The sequence below is a fragment of the Pleurodeles waltl genome, chromosome 4_2, assembly GCF_031143425.1.
Source record: "Pleurodeles waltl isolate 20211129_DDA chromosome 4_2, aPleWal1.hap1.20221129, whole genome shotgun sequence".
NCBI classification, from domain to species: domain Eukaryota; kingdom Metazoa; phylum Chordata; class Amphibia; order Caudata; family Salamandridae; genus Pleurodeles; species Pleurodeles waltl.
In genome coordinates, this window is record NC_090443.1 from 91,753,394 (window position 1) to 91,773,772 (window position 20,379).

At 46.7% G+C, this 20,379-nt stretch overlaps 1 protein-coding gene across 1 annotated transcript in view; it reads left to right on the forward strand.

Moving 5' to 3' along the window:
- The window catches only part of MBD6 (methyl-CpG binding domain protein 6), a 254,785-nt gene that overhangs the window by 116,808 nt on the left and 117,598 nt on the right, over nt 1-20,379 (forward strand). Inside the window, exons 5-6 of the mRNA XM_069230809.1 lie at nt 16,108-16,276; nt 17,204-19,276. Of these exons, the coding sequence (XP_069086910.1) occupies nt 16,108-16,276; nt 17,204-19,276 (2,242 nt within the window). The remainder of the gene's footprint in view (nt 1-16,107; nt 16,277-17,203; nt 19,277-20,379) is intronic.

The window sequence follows — 20,379 nt, forward strand, 5'->3', positions numbered from 1 at the left end:
AGATGGTTTTGAAGTGGTGCACCGTGCCCTTTATTGCCATTCCACTGCACCTTCCATCATCCCCAGTGCAACTGACAGAGGGCCTTCTGTGTGTCTTACCGGTAGGAAGTGCAGGCCGTTTTGTCAAAGGGGACAATTGAGAGGGTGCCTGCTCCAGAAGTTGTTTTTTTCTGATACTTTCTATTGCCGAAGAAGGACAGAGGTTTCAGGCTCCCTGTGTAACCTACCGTACACCACCTTCTTCCAAACTGGTTCTGCAGACGCAAGCATCCTTCTTACCAAAAGTTGTGACACTGTTCAATGTCAGTCAAACCGTCACCCATCACCCTGCCAGTGTTCTATGCTCTGCCTCACCCCTCTAAGGAGGAGAGACTACCACTTGGACCCGAAAGAGCTCTGAACTTTTACATCGATCATATCAAACACTGGGTGAAGGATCAGCTCCTTGTGGGGGTTCACTAAGGTGAAAAAATGTGAGGTCTAGCAGAAGAAGACCATCCTCCATTGGATCGTGCTCTGGATCAAGATCTGCTGAGCATGGGCCAAAAAGCAACCTCCTGTGTAAGCCCATTCTCCCAGGGCCAAGGCTGCTACCACTACGTTGCCACGCAGAGTTCATGTTCTGGACTTCTGCCAGTTGGCTAAGTGGGTGTCATGCCATATGTTCAGAAAACACTCCTCTCAGGACAGCTGGGTTAGTTGAGAAGGGCATTACACCTGCTTAGTCCTACAGGACTTTTTGCATTGAGCCAATTGACAACCTTTTCAAAAGTTGAGGAATCTGCGGTTGGAAGGCTCTTTCAGAAGCATGTTACTTTCCTACAGTAACGGTCTTCTGGTAGACTCTAACTATAGGTTCCTCAGCAGACTCTCCCATCCACTCCGTTCTGTGAACAGGGATCTACCCATCAATAAGATCCCAAGTCTAGGAATCTGCACACTGGTCAAAGTCAATTTACTGTTGAGGCTCTGCGTCTGAGTGCGCAGACAGCCTCAAAAGCAGTGTGGGATTGGTGCCTTTATATCCTCCGCACTTCACTTTCAGAGCGGAACAGTGTCACTGTGGAGCCGCACAGCACCACCTACCGGTGCGTAGAGGTGCTGCTCAAAAGTCTTAAAGCCAGGGGAATATTCAGAAGGCGAGGAAAGGTAGAGTCTCTACTAGAAAGTACTTTTCCGAAGGTAAGTAACTTATCCTTTAGCAAGACGTTGAGCCTCATTTACCTCATAAATAGAACCATAGCTGTAGGAAAGGGCCATTGTTGGCATGATTACCCCCCACTTTTTGCCTAGTGTTGATGCCAACTTTGATTGAAAGTGTGCTGGGACCCTGCTAACCAGGCCCCAGCACCAGTGTTCATTCCCTAAAACTGTACCTTTGTTTCCACAATTGGCACGGCCCTGGCACACAGTTAAATCTCTTATAAAGGGTACCCATGGTACCAAGTACCTAGTGCCCTGTGACCAGGGAAGATCTCTAAGAGCTGCAGAATGTATTATGCCACCCTAGGGGACCCCTCACTCATCATATGCACACTGCCTTGCAGCTTGTGTGTGCTGGTGGAAAGAAAAAGGCAGTCGACATGGCACCCCTCTCAGGGTGCCATGCCCACAAACCACTGCCTGCGGCACAGGTAGGTCACCCCCTCCAGCAGACCTTACAGCCCTAAGGCAGGGTGTACTATACCACAGTTGAGGGCATAGCTGCATGAGCAATATGCTCCTACAGTGTCTAAGTAAATTCTTAGACATTGTAAGTACAGTGTGGCCATATTGAGTATATGGTCTGGGAGTTTGTCATTACAAACTCCACAGCACCATAATGGCTTCACTGAATACTGGGAAGTTTGGTATCAAACTTCTCGGCACAATAAACCCACACTGATGCCGGTGTGGGATTTATTGAAAAATGCACACAGAGGGCATCTTAGAGATGCCCCCTGTATGTTAGCCCAACTGCTAGTGTAGGACTGACCGGTCTGTGCCTGCCACTTTCAGACAAGTTTCTGACCACATGGGGTGAGTGCCTTTGTGCACTCTGTGGTCAGAAACAAAGCCTGTCCTGGGTGGAGGTGCTTCACACCTTCCCCTGCAGGAACTGTAACACCCGGCAGTGAGCCTCAAAGGCTCAAGCCTCGTGTTACAGTGCCCCAGGGCACTCCAGCTAGTGGAGATGCCTGCCCGACTGTCAAAGCCCCACTTTTGGCGGCAAGTCCGGCGGGAAAACTAGGGAAAACAGAAGATTGACCACCCCAGCCAGGACCACCCCTAAGGTGTCCAGAGCTGAGGTGACCCCCCTAGCTGCAGAATCCTCCCTCTTGGTTTGAAGGACAGGGACCAATAGGGATAGGAATGTGCCCCCCTCCCCAAAGGGAGTGGGCACAAGAAGGGTATAGCCACCCTCAGAGACAGTAGCCATTGGCTACTGCCCTCTGACCCCTAACCCACCCCTAAATCTAGGATTTAAGGGCCTCCCTGAACCCAGCTCACCAGTTTCCTGGCAACCTACAAGAAGAAGAAGGACTGCTAAGCTGAAAACCCCAGCAGAGAAGAAGGAAGACAGCAACTGCTTTGGCCCCAGCCCCACCGGCCTGTCTCCTACTTCAAAGAACCTGCAAAAAGACCAGCAAAGCGGCCACCGTGCCCAGCAACCTCTGCCAACTCCAGAGGACTGCCCTACTGTAGGACATTGGCTCTGTATGCACTATTTCAAAGTAAGGAATAGTATGCACAGAGTCCAAGGGTTCCCCTTAGAGGTAAGATAGTGGCAAAAAGAGATAATACTAATGCTCTATTTTGTGGTAGTGTGGTCGAGCAGTAGGCTTATCCAAGGAGTAGTGTTAAGCATTTGTTGTACATACACATAGACAATAAATGAGGTACACACACTCAGAGACAAATCCAGCCAATAGGTTTTTATATAGAAAAATATCTTTTCTTAGTTTATTTTAAGAACCACAGGTTCAAATTCTACATGTAATATCTCATTCGAAAGGTATTGCAGGTAAGTACTTTAGGAACTTCAAATCATCAAAATTGCATGTATACTTTTCAAGTTATTCACAAATAGCTGTTTTAAAAGTGGACACTTAGTGCAATTTTCACAGTTCCTAGGGGAGGTAAGTATTTGTTAGGTTAACCAGGTAAGTAAGACACTTACAGGGCTTAGTTCTTGGTCCAAGGTAGCCCACCGTTGGGGGTTCAGAGCAACCCCAAAGTCACCACACCAGCAGCTCAGGGCCGGTCAGGTGCAGAGTTCAAAGTGGTGCCCAAAACACATAGGCTAGAATGGAGAGAAGGGGGTGCCCCGGTTCCGGTCTGCTTGCAGGTAAGTACCCGCGTCTTCGGAGGGCAGACCAGGGGGGTTTTGTAGGGCACCGGGGGGGACACAAGCCCACACAGAAATTTCACCCTCAGCGGCGCGGGGGCGGCCGGGTGCAGTGTAGAAACAAGCGTCGGGTTCGCAATGTTAGTCTATGAGAGATCTCGGGATCTCTTCAGCGCTGCAGGCAGGCAAGGGGGGCATTCCTCGGGGAAACCTCCACTTGGGCAAGGGAGAGGGACTCCTGGGGGTCACGTCTCCAGTGAAAGTCCGGTCCTTCAGGTCCTGGGGGCTGCGGGTGCAGGGTCTCTCCCAGGTGTCGGGACTTAGGATTCAAAGAGTCGCGGTCAGGGGAAGCCTCGGGATTCCCTCTGCAGGCGGCGCTGTGGGGGCTCAGGGGGGACAGGTTTTTGTACTCACAGTCTTAGAGTAGTCCTGGGGTCCCTCCTGAGGTGTTGGATCGCCACCAGCCGAGTCGGGGTCGCCGGGTGCAGTGTTGCAAGTCTCACGCTTCTTGCGGGGAGCTTGCAGGGTTCTTTAAAGCTGCTGGAAACAAAGTTGCAGCTTTTCTTGGAGCAGGTCCGCTGTCCTCGGGAGTTTCTTGTCTTTTCGAAGCAGGGGCAGTCCTCAGAGGATGTCGAGGTCGCTGGTCCCTTTGGAAGGCGTCGCTGGAGCAGGATCTTTGGAAGGCAGGAGACAGGCCGGTGAGTTTCTGGAGCCAAGGCAGTTGTCGTCTTCTGGTCTTCCTCTGCAGGGGTTTCAGCTAGGCAGTCCTTCTTCTTGTAGTTGCAGGAATCTGATTTTCTAGGGTTCAGGGTAGCCCTTAAATACTAAATTTAAGGGCGTGTTTAGGTCTGGGGGGTTAGTAGCCAATGGCTACTAGCCCTGAGGGTGGGTACACCCTCTTTGTGCCTCCTCCCAAGGGGAGGGGGTCACAATCCTAACCCTATTGGGGGAATCCTCCATCTGCAAGATGGAGGATTTCTAAAAGTCAGAGTCACCTCAGCTCAGGACACCTTAGGGGCTGTCCTGACTGGCCAGTGACTCCTCCTTGTTGCTTTCTTTGTTCCCTCCAGCCTTGCCGCCAAAAGTGGGGGCCGTGGCCGGAGGGGGCGGGCAACTCCACTAAGCTGGAGTGCCCTGCTGGGATGTGACAAAGGGGTGAGCCTTTGAGGCTCACCGCCAGGTGTTACAGCTCCTGCCTGGGGGAGGTGTTAGCATCTCCACCCAGTGCAGGCTTTGTTACTGGCCTCAGAGTGACAAAGGCACTCTCCCCATGGGGCCAGCAACATGTCTCTAGTGTGGCAGGCTGCTGGAACCAGTCAGCCTACACAGCTAGTTGGTTAAGTTTCAGGGGGCACCTCTAAGGTGCCCTCTGTGGTGTATTTTACAATAAAATGTACACTGGCATCAGTGTGCATTTATTGTGCTGAGAAGTTTGATACCAAACTTCCCAGTTTTCAGTGTAGCCATTATGGTGCTGTGGAGTTCGTGTTTGACAAACTCCCAGACCATATACTCTTATGGCTACCCTGCACTTACAATGTCTAAGGTTTTGTTTAGACACTGTAGGGGCACAGTGCTCATGCACTGGTACCCTCACCTATGGTATAGTGCACCCTGCCTTAGGGCTGTAAGGCCTGCTAGAGGGGTGTCTTACCTATACTGCATAGGCAGTGAGAGGCTGGCATGGCACCCTGAGGGGAGTGCCATGTCGACTTACTCATTTTGTTCTCACTTAGCACACACAGGCTTGTAAGCAGTGTGTCTGTGCTGAGTGAGGGGTCTCTAGGGTGGCATAAGACATGCTGCAGCCCTTAGAGACCTTCCTTGGCATCAGGGCCCTTGGTACTAGAAGTACCAGTTACAAGGGACTTATCTGAATGCCAGGGTGTGCCAATTGTGGATACAATGGTACATTTTAGGTGAAGGAACACTGGTGCTGGGGCCTGGTTAGCAGGGTCCCAGCACACTTCTCAGTCAAGTCAGCATCAGTATCAGGCAAAAAGTGGGGGGTAACTGCAACAGGGAGCCATTTCTTTACACAAGCCCCCCCCAGCCTACAGGCCAGGAGACTCAGCCCAAGCTGGGAGAGTCTTCCTAGTCTGTCAGGCGAGGAAGAGTAGGAGAAATAGGCTGGTTAGTTGCAGGGCCTACTCTGCCTTACATCCTTCTGTTCAGGTCATTCCCTTTGGGGAACTGACCCACTTCCACAGTGATAGGACCTAGTCTGAATTGCCTCTTGTCTGCCTCTTCAATGTCTCCACCCATTCTTTCTATTTTGGCCTTAGAGGTATCCACCTCTGCTAACCTTATCTTGGCCAGGGTTACCCCTAGCTTACCCAGAGAGGTTACCCAGAGCTGGAGTAACCCCACCATGACCAATAGGGTCAGGGGGCCTAACTTGCTATTTGGCATGGGGTCAGACCACCATGCTAAGGATAGTGCAGCCATAAAGGCTAACACCCAGCAGAGGCCACTGACAGCTGTCAGTGCCCAGAACCACACCTTTAGCTCTTCACCTAAAAGGGAAGGGGCTAAGTTACAGGCTTCTTTGGGTTCAGGTTGCCTGTCTGCTGTATTAGAGTGGGGGGTTACCACATCTTGTAGTAAACACCCTTCTTCCACTCTTTCTTCTGTTAGCTGAGGAGTCACCCACTCAGGTTTAACAGTTGCCTGACTAGCCAGGACTTCTTGTGGGTCAGGTTGGACTTTATCAGGGCCATTTTTGGAGTTCTCCCCTACTGGAGCAAAATCTCCTTGGCTTGCTGTAACCTTGGCTAAAGGTTGTCCACCCTTCCTACTCTGTTTTCTTTTCTTCTTCTTCTGGGGCCTGCTTGCATTTACTGCAGAGGCAGGACTTCCAGAATCCTTGGGAGAGGACTGGCACTGGACCAGTTTCTCTCTTGGGCTCTGACTAACCTCTGGGTAGTCATTTCCAAGGAGACAATCAAGGGGGAGGTCTGTACTGACTACTACCCTTCTCCAGCTAAGAGTGCCACCCACTTCTATGGGCACTAAAGCCACAGGCCTCTTAGTGACCCTGTCTAGGCTAACTCTTACCCTGGCAGTCTCACCTGGGATGTACTGGTTTGAGAGCACCAGCCTGTCATGCACAATAGTGTGACTGGCACAAGTGTCTCTCAGGGCAGTGGTTGGGATTCCATTCACCAGTAGGTGGTGGAAGTGTCTACTTCCCTCTGGAATCTCCAACTCACCTGTTGGGCCCTGTTTCCAGTTGAAGGCTAGGAAGACCTCCTCATCTGAGGAGTCATCTCCCATGGCTACACTGGTTACCCCAGGAATTTTGTTCTGGGGTTTGTTTTTGGGACAAGAAGTGTCCTTGGTGTGGTGTCCAGACTGTTTACAGTTGTGGCACCATGCCTTAGTGGCATCCCAGTTCTTACCCTGGTACCCACCTTTGTTTTGGGTTGTGTCTTGGGGCCCACCCACCTGTTCTGGTTTTTGGGGGCCTACAGAGGACTCTTTTTCTTTGTTTCTAGTGTCCCCCACTTTCTCCTGGGGAGTTTTTGTAACCCCTTTCTTTTGGTCACCCCCAGTGGAAGTTTTGGTTACCCTAGTCTTGACCCAGTGGTCTGCCTTCTTTCCCAATTCTTGGGGAGAAATTGGACCTAGGTCTACCAGATACTGATGCAACTTTTCATTGAAGCAGTTACTTAAAATGTGTTCTTTCATAAACAAATTATAAAGCCCAGCATAGTCACACACTTAATTTCCAGTTAACCAACCATCTAGTGTTTTTACTGAGTAGTCTACAAAATCAACCCAGGTCTGGCTCGAGGATTTTTGAGCCCCCCTGAATCTAATTCTATACTCCTCAGTGGAGAATCCAAAGCCCTCAATCAGGGTACCCTTCATGAGGTCATAAGATTCTGCATCTTTTCCAGAGAGTGTGAGGAGTCTATCCCTACACTTTCCAGTGAACATTTCCCAAAGGAGAGCACCCCAGTGAGATCTGTTCACTTTTCTGGTTACACAAGCCCTCTCAAAAGCTGTGAACCATTTGGTGATGTCATCACCATCTTCATATTTTGTTACAATCCCTTTGGGGATTTTTAGGATGTCAGGAGAATCTCTGACCCTATTTAAGTTGCTGCCACCATTGATGGGACCTAGGCCCATCTCTTTTCTTTCCCTTTCTATGGCTAGGAGCTGCTTTTCCAAAGCCAATCTTTTGGCCATCCTGGCTAATAGGAGGTCATCTTCACTGAGAGCATCCTCAGTGATTTCAGAAATGTGGGACCCTCCTGTGAGGGACTCACTATTTCTGACTAACACAGTTGGAGACAGGACTTGAGGGGTCCTGTTCTCCCTATTTAGGACTGGAGGAGGGACATTGGCCTCCAAGTCACTAATTTCTTCCTCTGTGAGGTCATCATCAGAGGGGTTGGCTTTTTCAAACTCTGCCAACAGCTCCTGGAGCTGAATTTTGGTAGGTCTGGAGCCAATGGTTATTTTTTTGATATTACAGAGAGACCTTAGCTCCCTCATCTTAAGATGGAGGTAAGGTGTGGTGTCGAGTTCCACCACATTCATCTCTGTATCTGACATTATTTTGCTAAGAGTTGGAAGACTTTTTAAAGAATCTAAAACTGTTTCTAGAATCTAATTTCAAACTTTTAACAAACTTTTAAACTCTAAAAGACAATGCTAAACAGGGACTTAACACACAAGGCCCTAGCAGGACTTTTAAGAATTTAGAAAACTTTTCAAATTGCAAAAATCAATTTTTAATGACAATTATGGAATTTGTCGTGTGATCAGGTATTGGCTGAGTAGTCCAGCAAATGCAAAGTCTTGTACCCCACCGCTGATCCACCAATGTAGGACATTGGCTCTGTATGCACTATTTCAAAGTAAGGAATAGTATGCACAGAGTCCAAGGGTTCCCCTTAGAGGTAAGATAGTGGCAAAAAGAGATAATACTAATGCTCTATTTTGTGGTAGTGTGGTCGAGCAGTAGGCTTATCCAAGGAGTAGTGTTAAGCATTTGTTGTACATACACATAGACAATAAATGAGGTACACACACTCAGAGACAAATCCAGCCAATAGGTTTTTATATAGAAAAATATCTTTTCTTAGTTTATTTTAAGAACCACAGGTTCAAATTCTACATGTAATATCTCATTCGAAAGGTATTGCAGGTAAGTACTTTAGGAACTTCAAATCATCAAAATTGCATGTATACTTTTCAAGTTATTCACAAATAGCTGTTTTAAAAGTGGACACTTAGTGCAATTTTCACAGTTCCTAGGGGAGGTAAGTATTTGTTAGGTTAACCAGGTAAGTAAGACACTTACAGGGCTTAGTTCTTGGTCCAAGGTAGCCCACCGTTGGGGGTTCAGAGCAACCCCAAAGTCACCACACCAGCAGCTCAGGGCCGGTCAGGTGCAGAGTTCAAAGTGGTGCCCAAAACACATAGGCTAGAATGGAGAGAAGGGGGTGCCCCGGTTCCGGTCTGCTTGCAGGTAAGTACCCGCGTCTTCGGAGGGCAGACCAGGGGGGTTTTGTAGGGCACCGGGGGGGACACAAGCCCACACAGAAATTTCACCCTCAGCGGCGCGGGGGCGGCCGGGTGCAGTGTAGAAACAAGCGTCGGGTTCGCAATGTTAGTCTATGAGAGATCTCGGGATCTCTTCAGCGCTGCAGGCAGGCAAGGGGGGGATTCCTCGGGGAAACCTCCACTTGGGCAAGGGAGAGGGACTCCTGGGGGTCACGTCTCCAGTGAAAGTCCGGTCCTTCAGGTCCTGGGGGCTGCGGGTGCAGGGTCTCTCCCAGGTGTCGGGACTTAGGATTCAAAGAGTCGCGGTCAGGGGAAGCCTCGGGATTCCCTCTGCAGGCGGCGCTGTGGGGGCTCAGGGGGGACAGGTTTTTGTACTCACAGTCTTAGAGTAGTCCTGGGGTCCCTCCTGAGGTGTTGGATCGCCACCAGCCGAGTCGGGGTCGCCGGGTGCAGTGTTGCAAGTCTCACGCTTCTTGCGGGGAGCTTGCAGGGTTCTTTAAAGCTGCTGGAAACAAAGTTGCAGCTTTTCTTGGAGCAGGTCCGCTGTCCTCGGGAGTTTCTTGTCTTTTCGAAGCAGGGGCAGTCCTCAGAGGATGTCGAGGTCGCTGGTCCCTTTGGAAGGCGTCGCTGGAGCAGGATCTTTGGAAGGCAGGAGACAGGCCGGTGAGTTTCTGGAGCCAAGGCAGTTGTCGTCTTCTGGTCTTCCTCTGCAGGGGTTTCAGCTAGGCAGTCCTTCTTCTTGTAGTTGCAGGAATCTGATTTTCTAGGGTTCAGGGTAGCCCTTAAATACTAAATTTAAGGGCGTGTTTAGGTCTGGGGGGTTAGTAGCCAATGGCTACTAGCCCTGAGGGTGGGTACACCCTCTTTGTGCCTCCTCCCAAGGGGAGGGGGTCACAATCCTAACCCTATTGGGGGAATCCTCCATCTGCAAGATGGAGGATTTCTAAAAGTCAGAGTCACCTCAGCTCAGGACACCTTAGGGGCTGTCCTGACTGGCCAGTGACTCCTCCTTGTTGCTTTCTTTGTTCCCTCCAGCCTTGCCGCCAAAAGTGGGGGCCGTGGCCGGAGGGGGCGGGCAACTCCACTAAGCTGGAGTGCCCTGCTGGGATGTGACAAAGGGGTGAGCCTTTGAGGCTCACCGCCAGGTGTTACAGCTCCTGCCTGGGGGAGGTGTTAGCATCTCCACCCAGTGCAGGCTTTGTTACTGGCCTCAGAGTGACAAAGGCACTATCCCCATGGGGCCAGCAACATGTCTCTAGTGTGGCAGGCTGCTGGAACCAGTCAGCCTACACAGCTAGTTGGTTAAGTTTCAGGGGGCACCTCTAAGGTGCCCTCTGTGGTGTATTTTACAATAAAATGTACACTGGCATCAGTGTGCATTTATTGTGCTGAGAAGTTTGATACCAAACTTCCCAGTTTTCAGTGTAGCCATTATGGTGCTGTGGAGTTCGTGTTTGACAAACTCCCAGACCATATACTCTTATGGCTACCCTGCACTTACAATGTCTAAGGTTTTGTTTAGACACTGTAGGGGCACAGTGCTCATGCACTGGTACCCTCACCTATGGTATAGTGCACCCTGCCTTAGGGCTGTAAGGCCTGCTAGAGGGGTGTCTTACCTATACTGCATAGGCAGTGAGAGGCTGGCATGGCACCCTGAGGGGAGTGCCATGTCGACTTACTCATTTTGTTCTCACTTAGCACACACAGGCTTGTAAGCAGTGTGTCTGTGCTGAGTGAGGGGTCTCTAGGGTGGCATAAGACATGCTGCAGCCCTTAGAGACCTTCCTTGGCATCAGGGCCCTTGGTACTAGAAGTACCAGTTACAAGAGACTTATCTGAATGCCAGGGTGTGCCAATTGTGGATACAATGGTACATTTTAGGTGAAGGAACACTGGTGCTGGGGCCTGGTTAGCAGGGTCCCAGCACACTTCTCAGTCAAGTCAGCATCAGTATCAGGCAAAAAGTGGGGGGTAACTGCAACAGGGAGCCATTTCTTTACACCTACACCCCAAAGGACTAAGAATTCCAGAGGACAGCGGCTCTGTGTGAAGAAACCTACAACTAAGGACTCTCACCTCACTCCAGATGTGTGGTGTGAGTCTTGACCCCTGTGCACCTGACGTCCACAGCCTGTGTCCAGGTGGTCCACCCAGCAAGAGAGGGTCCCCAGGCGATTGCGAGCAAGTGCCCACCCTGGGCTGACCTCTCCACCCCTCCACGACAATGCCTGATGAGGGTATCCCAAGGACCCCCCTGACCGCGAGCTCTGGACGAAGATATCTGATGCCTAAAGGACACACTGCACCTTCAGCACCCAGGCCTTGGAGAAACTGACCCCCGGTGCCTCATCATTCAGCAGGCAGCCCTCCTCCCTATCCGACCGGTGCTGTGCCCGAGACACCCCCTGCACCCAGCCTGCAGCCTCTGAGTGACCCCCGGGATCTCCTCTTAGACCAGCATTGGAAACCCGACGTCCTGTTTGCACCCTGCACCCGGCTGCCCCTGTGCCGCTGAGGGTGTGTTTGATGCCTACTTGTGGCCCCTCCAGTACTCTTCCCCCCCTGGTCCACCCTCTGAGTCACAGGTACTTACCTGCTGGCTGACCGGATTCCAAGTAAGCCCTGTCTCCATAGAAGCCCACGTTAAATTTGCTCAACTTTGACCTCTGCACCCGGCTGGCCCCGTGTTGCTGGTGGTGGGTGTTTGGAGTTAGCTTGAACCCCAACCGGTGGACTTCTAAAACCCAGAGACTGAAACTGTAAGTGTTGCACTTACCTGTAAACAGATCTACCTTTTCTTCCTCCCAGGAACTGTTTGAAAAATGCAGTGTCCTTTTTGAAAATACCTTTTTGCCAATAATCCAAAAACCATATTACCTACCTATTTCAAACAAAGTACTGTTGATTCCTGTGTGAAATACGAAACTTTTAAGGTACTTGCCTGCAACTTGAATCTTGTGGTTCTAAAAATAAACTAACAAAATATATTTTTGCGAAATAAAAACCATTGATCTGAAGTTAAGTCATTGAGTGTGTGCTTCCTCTATTGTCTGTGTGTGCACAAGAGATGCTTTGCACTGCCCTCTGATAAGCCTAACTGCTGGATCACAGTACCACAAAGAGAGCATTAGTATTATCTACTTTAGCCTCTGTTAAGTCTCTGGGGAACCCCTGGACTCTGTGCACACTATATTTCACGTTGATATAGTGTATACAGAGCCAGCTTCCTACAATAGTCATCTAGGTTTCCTCTGTCATTTACCTTGGTTGTGTATCATGCAGTGGTCGAAAGAGTAGCTGAAACACATGGTGTCCATTTACAAATTCAAGAGACATTATGTTTCCTGGTCATCCTGCAACAAGAAAATAACATCCAGAAAAATCCAGCCACCTCTTAGGCAGTAATATCCAAGGTTGACATAAATACTGGCCCTTTCCACCAGATCCTGTTTATAATCACATCATTGATAACACAGTCTCCTTGATTGTGGCAAATAAAGATTCTGTTTTTATAAAATCCTTGATGTATAGGCTCCTTGATTGAGGCGACTACAAGAAAAGAGGTAATAATGCAGCATCCATAATCCCTACTTCTGGATAAGGACAGAAGAGCTACCTCTACTGCCATGCTAAATAGATACAAAAATCCAGAATGGAAGACAATCAGGCAACACTTCCCAGGGGAATGCAAAAAAGAACATCATACAGTGCCAGCACAAATCCTTGCCTAAGATTCACCAAGCAGACAACCATGTACTAGAACTCTCTTAAGTAGACACACACACCTTGGAATATCTACTGCATTCAACTATCATTGATGCACCTTTCCCCAATGAAAACCCTTTCAGAACATCTGTGAGCAATTCTCCTAAAATATCCAAAACAGTGGGAGATTTGCAATCCAGAGATAGTTTTCACAGTGGCTGACAGAAGAGGACCACGTAGACCTCTCTTTTCAATGTCACAATATCACCAAAATGGCATCAGTCCAGTCATGCTTGGCAAATATTTTGAGGTAATGGAAAATGAAAGGGGCAAATATAAGGAGAAAATGCCCAAGCCAAATAAACTTCAGGAAAGGGCAGGTTGAGTGACTGCTTAGCAGGAAAGCAGGAAACCGTTTTCAACAAATGGGTACTAAACATGATAAAATATAGATATTAAAACGTCTTGGAAAAAACTCTACTTGCATTACGTCAAATACAACAGACTTGTAAAACAGGCCCTTCTGCTGTGGCTTTAACAAGAGATCCAAGAGCTGGCTCTCTTACAGGAAGCTGAAAAAGGAAACTTCTTAATAGATTTACCATTAAGAGCCTCTCTGAAACTGTTTTACATTCATGTTTCAAAACGCAGGGATCAGGTATATGAAGTTAACAGACTGTAAAATTTCCTAGCTAACATGAAGAAAAGTTTCCGTTCTGTTAAGGACACAGAGACAAGAATTATGCATTTCTCCTTCTATGTTTGTTTTTCAGCTCAGCAGTCCAAACATCTTTACTACTGAAAACCTAAAACTGCATTTCCCATGAGTCTTTGGTTGAGGGAAAACAACATTCCTCCAATTACTTTTCTCCGTCAAGCTTAGAGCCCTCATAAAAGAAAAGCACTTTATCTTTCTCGGTGCAAAGTATTATGCTAATCATCTGCAATCAAAATTCTTGCTTCTGGTTATTGCCTGTGGAATACAGAAAAAACAATTGGTAAATTGGAGTCCCGAAAGCCTCCAAAACAACTACACACTATACATTGATAATCATCATCACATTATTGCTTATAGTACACCAACAGAATAACATATGCAAATAATGCTTATCCTGAAGGAGTACCTGTGACAATCTTTGAGTGGGTATACAAAAGTATTGCGGGGGATAATCCTTTCCTCTGTGTCCTTAATAGAACTGAAACTTTTCTCTATGTTAGCTAGGAAATTTCACATTCTGTGTCAGGACTGAAGGATTGGATTACGCAAATTTAAAGTTTACAAACAACCAATGGAGCAACATTCTAGACCGGTTTGAAATAGAATTTCTTAAAAGGAGAGTCAGGGGACCAATTTGCTGCATTCAGGATGTCCTCCAAGCACCTCCGTAGGTGGAAGACTTTGAAAGCCATGGCCCCTCTGGAATGAACTCCAAATATCAGTGTCAGTACCTGATTCTTGCATCACCCACTTCACCCATCTCGCTATAATTGAGTAGGAAACTGCCTTGAACAGTTTCTTCAGGGCTATAAGTAGCTGTGATGTTCCCGGATGACGAAGCTCCTCTGTCATCAATTTGCACGTCCCTAGGCATCTTACCACCCATCATTTTGGATGTTGATGGAAAGCTGAATAATAAACCACTCTGGTATTGGAATTATCCCTCCTTGAGATGGAAAAAGAGACCCCTTCTAGGGAATAAATTCTCACTGAAATATCCAAAAAGCTCTCACTTCGGACACCCTTTTATAAAAGATGAGCCATAAAAGAATTGCCAACTTACTTAAAAGCTGTTTCTGTGATAGAAATTAATTATCTTGCCAGGGTTCCAAAACTCTCAATACAGCATTAATGTCCCACGGAGAAGCATACTTGGGGACTGGAGGTCGAGACAACCTGATGCTCCTCATGACCCTAGAAACCAGTGGGTGTTAGCCTGCTGGGATATCCTGAAAAGGAAAGTGTGCCGCCGAAAAAAACTGAATGGCAAGCATTAATGGGTCCTGTAAGCTAGACCCTTCTCGGCCAACTTTGACAAAAAATTAACTATTGCTACATCATCTGACCCCATGGGATCCAGATTCCTTCGCACACACCAGTGAGACCATCTGTGCCATGCGGACTTGTATCACTTGACCGTAGAGTCCACCCATGCTCGGTTGATGAAGTGGGTACATGGTTGCAATAAGTATGGGATTTCTCAATGTGACCTGTAATCCTCCACACTGTGGAGATCTCAAGTCTGCTATCTAGTTCTTTTGGAACTTTCTGTGAATTCTTCAATCCCTTTTCCCCGGACACCGAACCACCTGTAGCCTCCAAATTTTGTGGAAGTTGTAGGTGCCCGAGGTGGGGTCCTGGTACCCACTTAAAAAAAAATACATATTTAAAAGACACTGCTATGAAAAAATAGGCTGAGGGTGCCTCACTTGGGACCGAGGCACCCAAGTTTAAAATAAGAAAAAAATGCCTTTAATTGCTGCATAGATATTGAAGCTGCTAGGCCTTTAATTAATAATCATTGCTCTTGAAGAAATATGTTAATGCTGAGAAGAAAAATGCTTTATTTTAATTGTTTGTGACAACAATAAATGGGCATTGCTATGCTTGTGTTTATAAAGATTACTTTGGAACATGGCTAATGATAAATTATTGTGGAATTTGGTTGATATAGTTTGATGTGATGACCCCTTGCCAAGCCAGTAGTCCACCCACTAATATTTTGATGTTCTAACCCTTTGATAAAGCCAGTAGGCCTGCCTTACTTAAATGCCATGTCTTAATGCTGTTACTTGACGTTAAAACACCTTTTGAAATTCACTGAAAAAAACAAAGGTTAAAGTAACTTAAAGCACTGGGCTGCTTTTGGCTCCAGGGACCCAGGGTTAAGTACATCTTTTAGGGGACCCCACCTCTTGGAGCCTAGCCAACAAAGGGTGGGTGCCCGGGTGCAATATATAATATTTTACCAGCTTCTACATATCATATCTTCCATTAACACTGATTTATGTATAGACCAATGAGAAGCCTAAGTAGCACAGGGAGTTATAATATACTTGTTTGAGACTAGTCACACTTCACTTCCTTCTCCCCAATTCAGTAATACTTGTACTATCTGTGGTCCAGGTGTGAATCTAGAATGTGCATGCCACAAAATACACTATGTACATACTTTCAGCAATCATTATGCAACTAGACTGTGTTCTAGGTTTGTGTGTGACCCTTCAGCCTCCTAGGTGAAGGAGGAGACTTAATGTGTAGTGTGGAAATAATGAATATAATAACATACCTAGTTTAGCCCAAGCAATAAATCCCCCAAAACCTGAAGATGGCAACTGCTTGCTGGGCATTGTGGGTTTACACTTCAACTCCTAGTAAGTCATATATGTTCCACATATAGTCAACACCCAAAACTAGAAACCTTATTTGCTTCTAAGGACATTTGAATGTCAAAGAGTTTAAATCGATTAAAAAGTATTGTCAAATAAAGTATCTAATGTCCTACTTGATGTGTCCTACTTGATACTCATGTATCTTCCTACCCTCTCTGCAGGTTTTTAACTTTGATCCCACTGTTGCTGTGAAACAGAGGGGTGCAGACGACCTTCGTGCAGAAGAAGACATGACTAAGCTCTGCAACCACCGCAGGAAAATCGTGGCTATGGCAACTCTGTACAAAAGCATGGAAGACTCACCCCTCACACTACAGAACCAAGCTACAGGTAACCCAGGTGACATTCTTGCTCAATGCCTACAATGTTCCTTTGAGAGCACATCAGCCATTGTTCAGACTTACACTTCGCCCACTATGCAATGAAGTTTTGAGACACCACTGCAATTTCTAGCCTGTGCTTACTACTAAAGGCAGTTTTATCAAGGCAGTGAAACGTAAAATGTAAGTTACGAGTGACCCCAAAAATTGAATACAATGGTACAGGAATCTGTGCTGCATGTTGTACTGTTGTAGAGAAAAACAAACATAACCCAGAAGACCTTGGAAACTAAAAAGGTTACTGTTGCACAATTTAAATGTGTACAGAATACTTTCAATGCTATGATGCATCTTGCGCTTTTATTCAGCTGTTGCACTGTTACAGAATCCACTTGTTCCAGTAATATAGTTGGCTGCCAGCTTTCACACAAATTACATACGGACCAACCCTATCGCCTTCTTGTTGTAAAGCATCTGTTTCCCATTAAGCATGGGTGTTTTTACCTCCTCAAAGTATTACGTTCTACAGATTTCAGTAATAACTGGCTACCTGCACTGTCTTTAACTCTAATGAATTGCGTGCTTGTGTGACATAAAAGTGCACTTAAAAAGCAGGCTGTGTTTCATATTTTGATGAAAACTGAAGTCATATTTTAGAAACATGAAAAAATTTTGTGTAAAGGTGATGACCTATTTATACATCAGTACACTATTGTTCACAGGATATCACATTCAATGTTTTGTTGGCCCAGCTGTTAAGTTTAGTCTGTTTTGACTTGCAATTGCTTCACCATGTGTATAAACTTTAAAGGGGAACAATCACATGAGTGGATGCCAGTGTTTCATTATACAAATAATGTAAAAAGTATTAACAAACCCCCATTGCAGGGCTTTATCTCTGATCACTAATGCATTATGTATCCATTCTTTGTTCCAGGGTGTGCATCCAGCCAGTTGTATCATGCTCCAGGTGTCATGAACCGACTGCAGCATTCCACCTCGTATACGAAGCCTTCTTCTTTGGACAATGACATGTTCGCCAGATTGATGATGGAGAAAGCGAACACTTTATCAAGACCACAGTGTGTAGAACATGTCACTGAACAGAAGCAAGATCCTTACCCTTCTTGCTCTGGAGAAAGATATGAAAGCTTCAGGCATGGACAGCAGCCCGCCTACCCCAGACATCATGGAGGCTCTTTCAGAGAAGCCTACCAGCCTAGGAACCCTCCTTCTGTCCCACTGAACAGAAATTATGACTTATTTCCAAGATCTGACTCAAATTTCCCCTCAGAGTATTACTCCAATACATTTCCTCACCACAGGAGCTTCAACCAGTCTTCCGAAATGCAACCTTCATATTCTTTTCCCAATCAGGATGTCTGGGACCCATCCCCTAAATCTGTTTCTATCAGCTCTTGTAATTATGGACAGGGACATGTTTTCTCTACCAATTACGCGAAACCTTTAGAAGAACAGTCGCATGATTCTCAGAATACAATGATGTGCCCAGAGAAAGACCCTCTGGGAATTTTGAACTCCATAAGCAATAAAACACCTATGCAGCGCTACCCATGTGTGAATGCCCCATCCCCCCTTCATGCACAGGTCCCAGTTTCCAATCTGAACACTCCTCCTGAATCCACATCTGTATCCAGCTGTCGTTCCTCGCCCTTGGTCCGAGCAGGGCATGACTCCCAAAAGGGCTCTTCATTGTCAAGGACTAACACCCTGGGTTCGCCTTCTACAACCCTGTCCTCCATCTCCTCTCCTGGAGGCAGTATTGAACCATCCCCTCAACGTTCTAGGCATTCGTCAGCATCTTCTGAGCATGGCAGCTTCCTATTAGGAGCACATTACTCTTCCTGCTCCTCTTCCAACACTGGGAGGACTGTACCCAGATCTCCCATGCCGCCAGGTTCACCCAAGCTTTCCGTACCACAGAGTCCAAAAGCAATACTTGAAGGGTTACTTCACCAAGGCAAGGTGGATCCTGGCTCTTTGATCTCAGTTAGCAATGCCTTAATCCACCAAAGCAATAATTTACCATCAGTGTCTTCTGGAGCTATGCATGAAAAGAAGAACCAACCCGGCTTTCTGGGATTGCCTCTCGGTCATCTCCTAAACCAGCAGAATACTGCCTCATTTCCAGCAAGCAGCCTTCTGTCAGCGGCGGCAAAAGCCCAACTAGCAAGCCAAAAGAAAGTGGATGGAGGTGGCACTCAATCAGATGGCCAAAGCACTTTACAAAACCGCCTTGCCAATTCCAACATGTTGCTTTCAATGATGAACACTCAGGGGGGAGTGGCAATGGGCGATCGGCTTTCAGCACCTCCGAAAGATCACACCAAGCGACGGAGACAGAGACGATCACCCACAGTACTGCGCATAATTAAGGAATCTCATTTGAACCACGCTGGCCTTGAAGAAGCATCCCCAAAAAGAATACAAAACAAGACTGGCCAACGGAGCCAAGTGCAGTTGCCTGCAGCAAAAAATACTCCACGTGTCTCCAACATTGCGGCTGTCACAGGGGTTCCCAGGCCTCCAGATGTCAGCCCTATCAAATCCGAAGAAGAACTAGCAAAAGTGAAAGGAAACCATCTGATGGCCACCAACCAACCTTTATCTTCTCTTTTGACTTTATTAAGTTCTCAGAGTGGTGGTAACACTAACAGCCATACGGCCAATGTGTCATTCACACAACCCCATTCTAATGGAAGTGTTGGTGCCTCTCCTACACACTTGAACAGCTCCTCTGTGCCCAACCTTCCTTTCCTACCCATGCCTCTAGGTTCAATGGTTGAGGGGACAGCCAGCCAAAGCACAAACTCCAATCCTTGGCCTGTCTTTCAGGACTTTAACACCCAGCTCCTCAACCTCTTTGGACAGCTTTCTTCAGCATCTTCCGAGCAGACCTCAGGGAGTCCATCGCAACTGAAATTCCAACTGCCATCTTCACTGTCCAATTCCAGCATCGTTGGAGGCAACACACAGGGCAGTGCAACAGGTACTACTAAACATTTCACCTATTTATGTCTATAAAAGAATTTATCTTCTGGTATGTACACTGCATCTATCTGATTCGACTTGTGTTGCTCCCTTACTCTTAGTGACAGTGATCCATTGGTTGTGTTTGTCCTTGAAAGTTGTGTAAGTGGTATCATCTTCCTAGTACTGGCTTTTGATTGCAAGCCTGTTATGTTGCCAGCAAGAGGGGTGACTCTTTGGAATTCCATAGTAGGCAGTGGATGGTATTGGAAAGAGGAGGTTGTGCTAAAAGTTGTAATATGATAACAAAACCATCCATTGAAGGGTGATAGAGAGAATTGTGGATGTGAATATAAGATGACCCAGATGGACTACACAGTCTACATTGTCAAAAGGGACTGATATGTTAAGAAGAATTCCTGCAAGAAATTAGCTTATATGTGCATTGTCTTGTAAACTAAGAGATTAGGGTAATATTTAATTGGATAATTGATGTCAGATCCACCTCGTTCATTGGGTGTGCTGCCGAATCTTGTGTTAAAATGGCAGCTCCTCGCTATTGGTTGAGGGGCCACACAGAAATCTTATTCACATCTCTTTTAGAATATGATACCGCAGCTATCCAGGGCCTTTCCCCATAAAGTGAAGAAAGCCTTGGTAAGGATGTGTACTATTCTATAACCTATCTACTTTTTTAATTACTTATTGCACATAGTCTATCAAACAATTAGTACAATGAACAGAGAAAACAGTTCAGCATAGAGCTATACGCTAACATTTACATGAATGTTGAATCCGAGGAACATAAGTAATGACCCTGCCCAAAAGCAACATATGGAAAAAAAAATGTTTATTAATATTAAAAACAGACAACAATCAATTAAAAAGTGGAGAAATAGATTTTTAACTGATTACCCCAAACAATTAGCATTTTTGTGCATTCATCAAATAATAAAATTTAGACTTGTTACCACAAGGACATTCATGTGTACTTTTTACTTGACTGGAGTTCTCCCAGATATGCAAAACTCTCTGCAGTCTGTGCCAGCATCGAAGATATGGACTTATTCATTAATGTGAAAAGTCTGCCTCTAATGAGTTAGTATTTGCTAACTTTCTCTC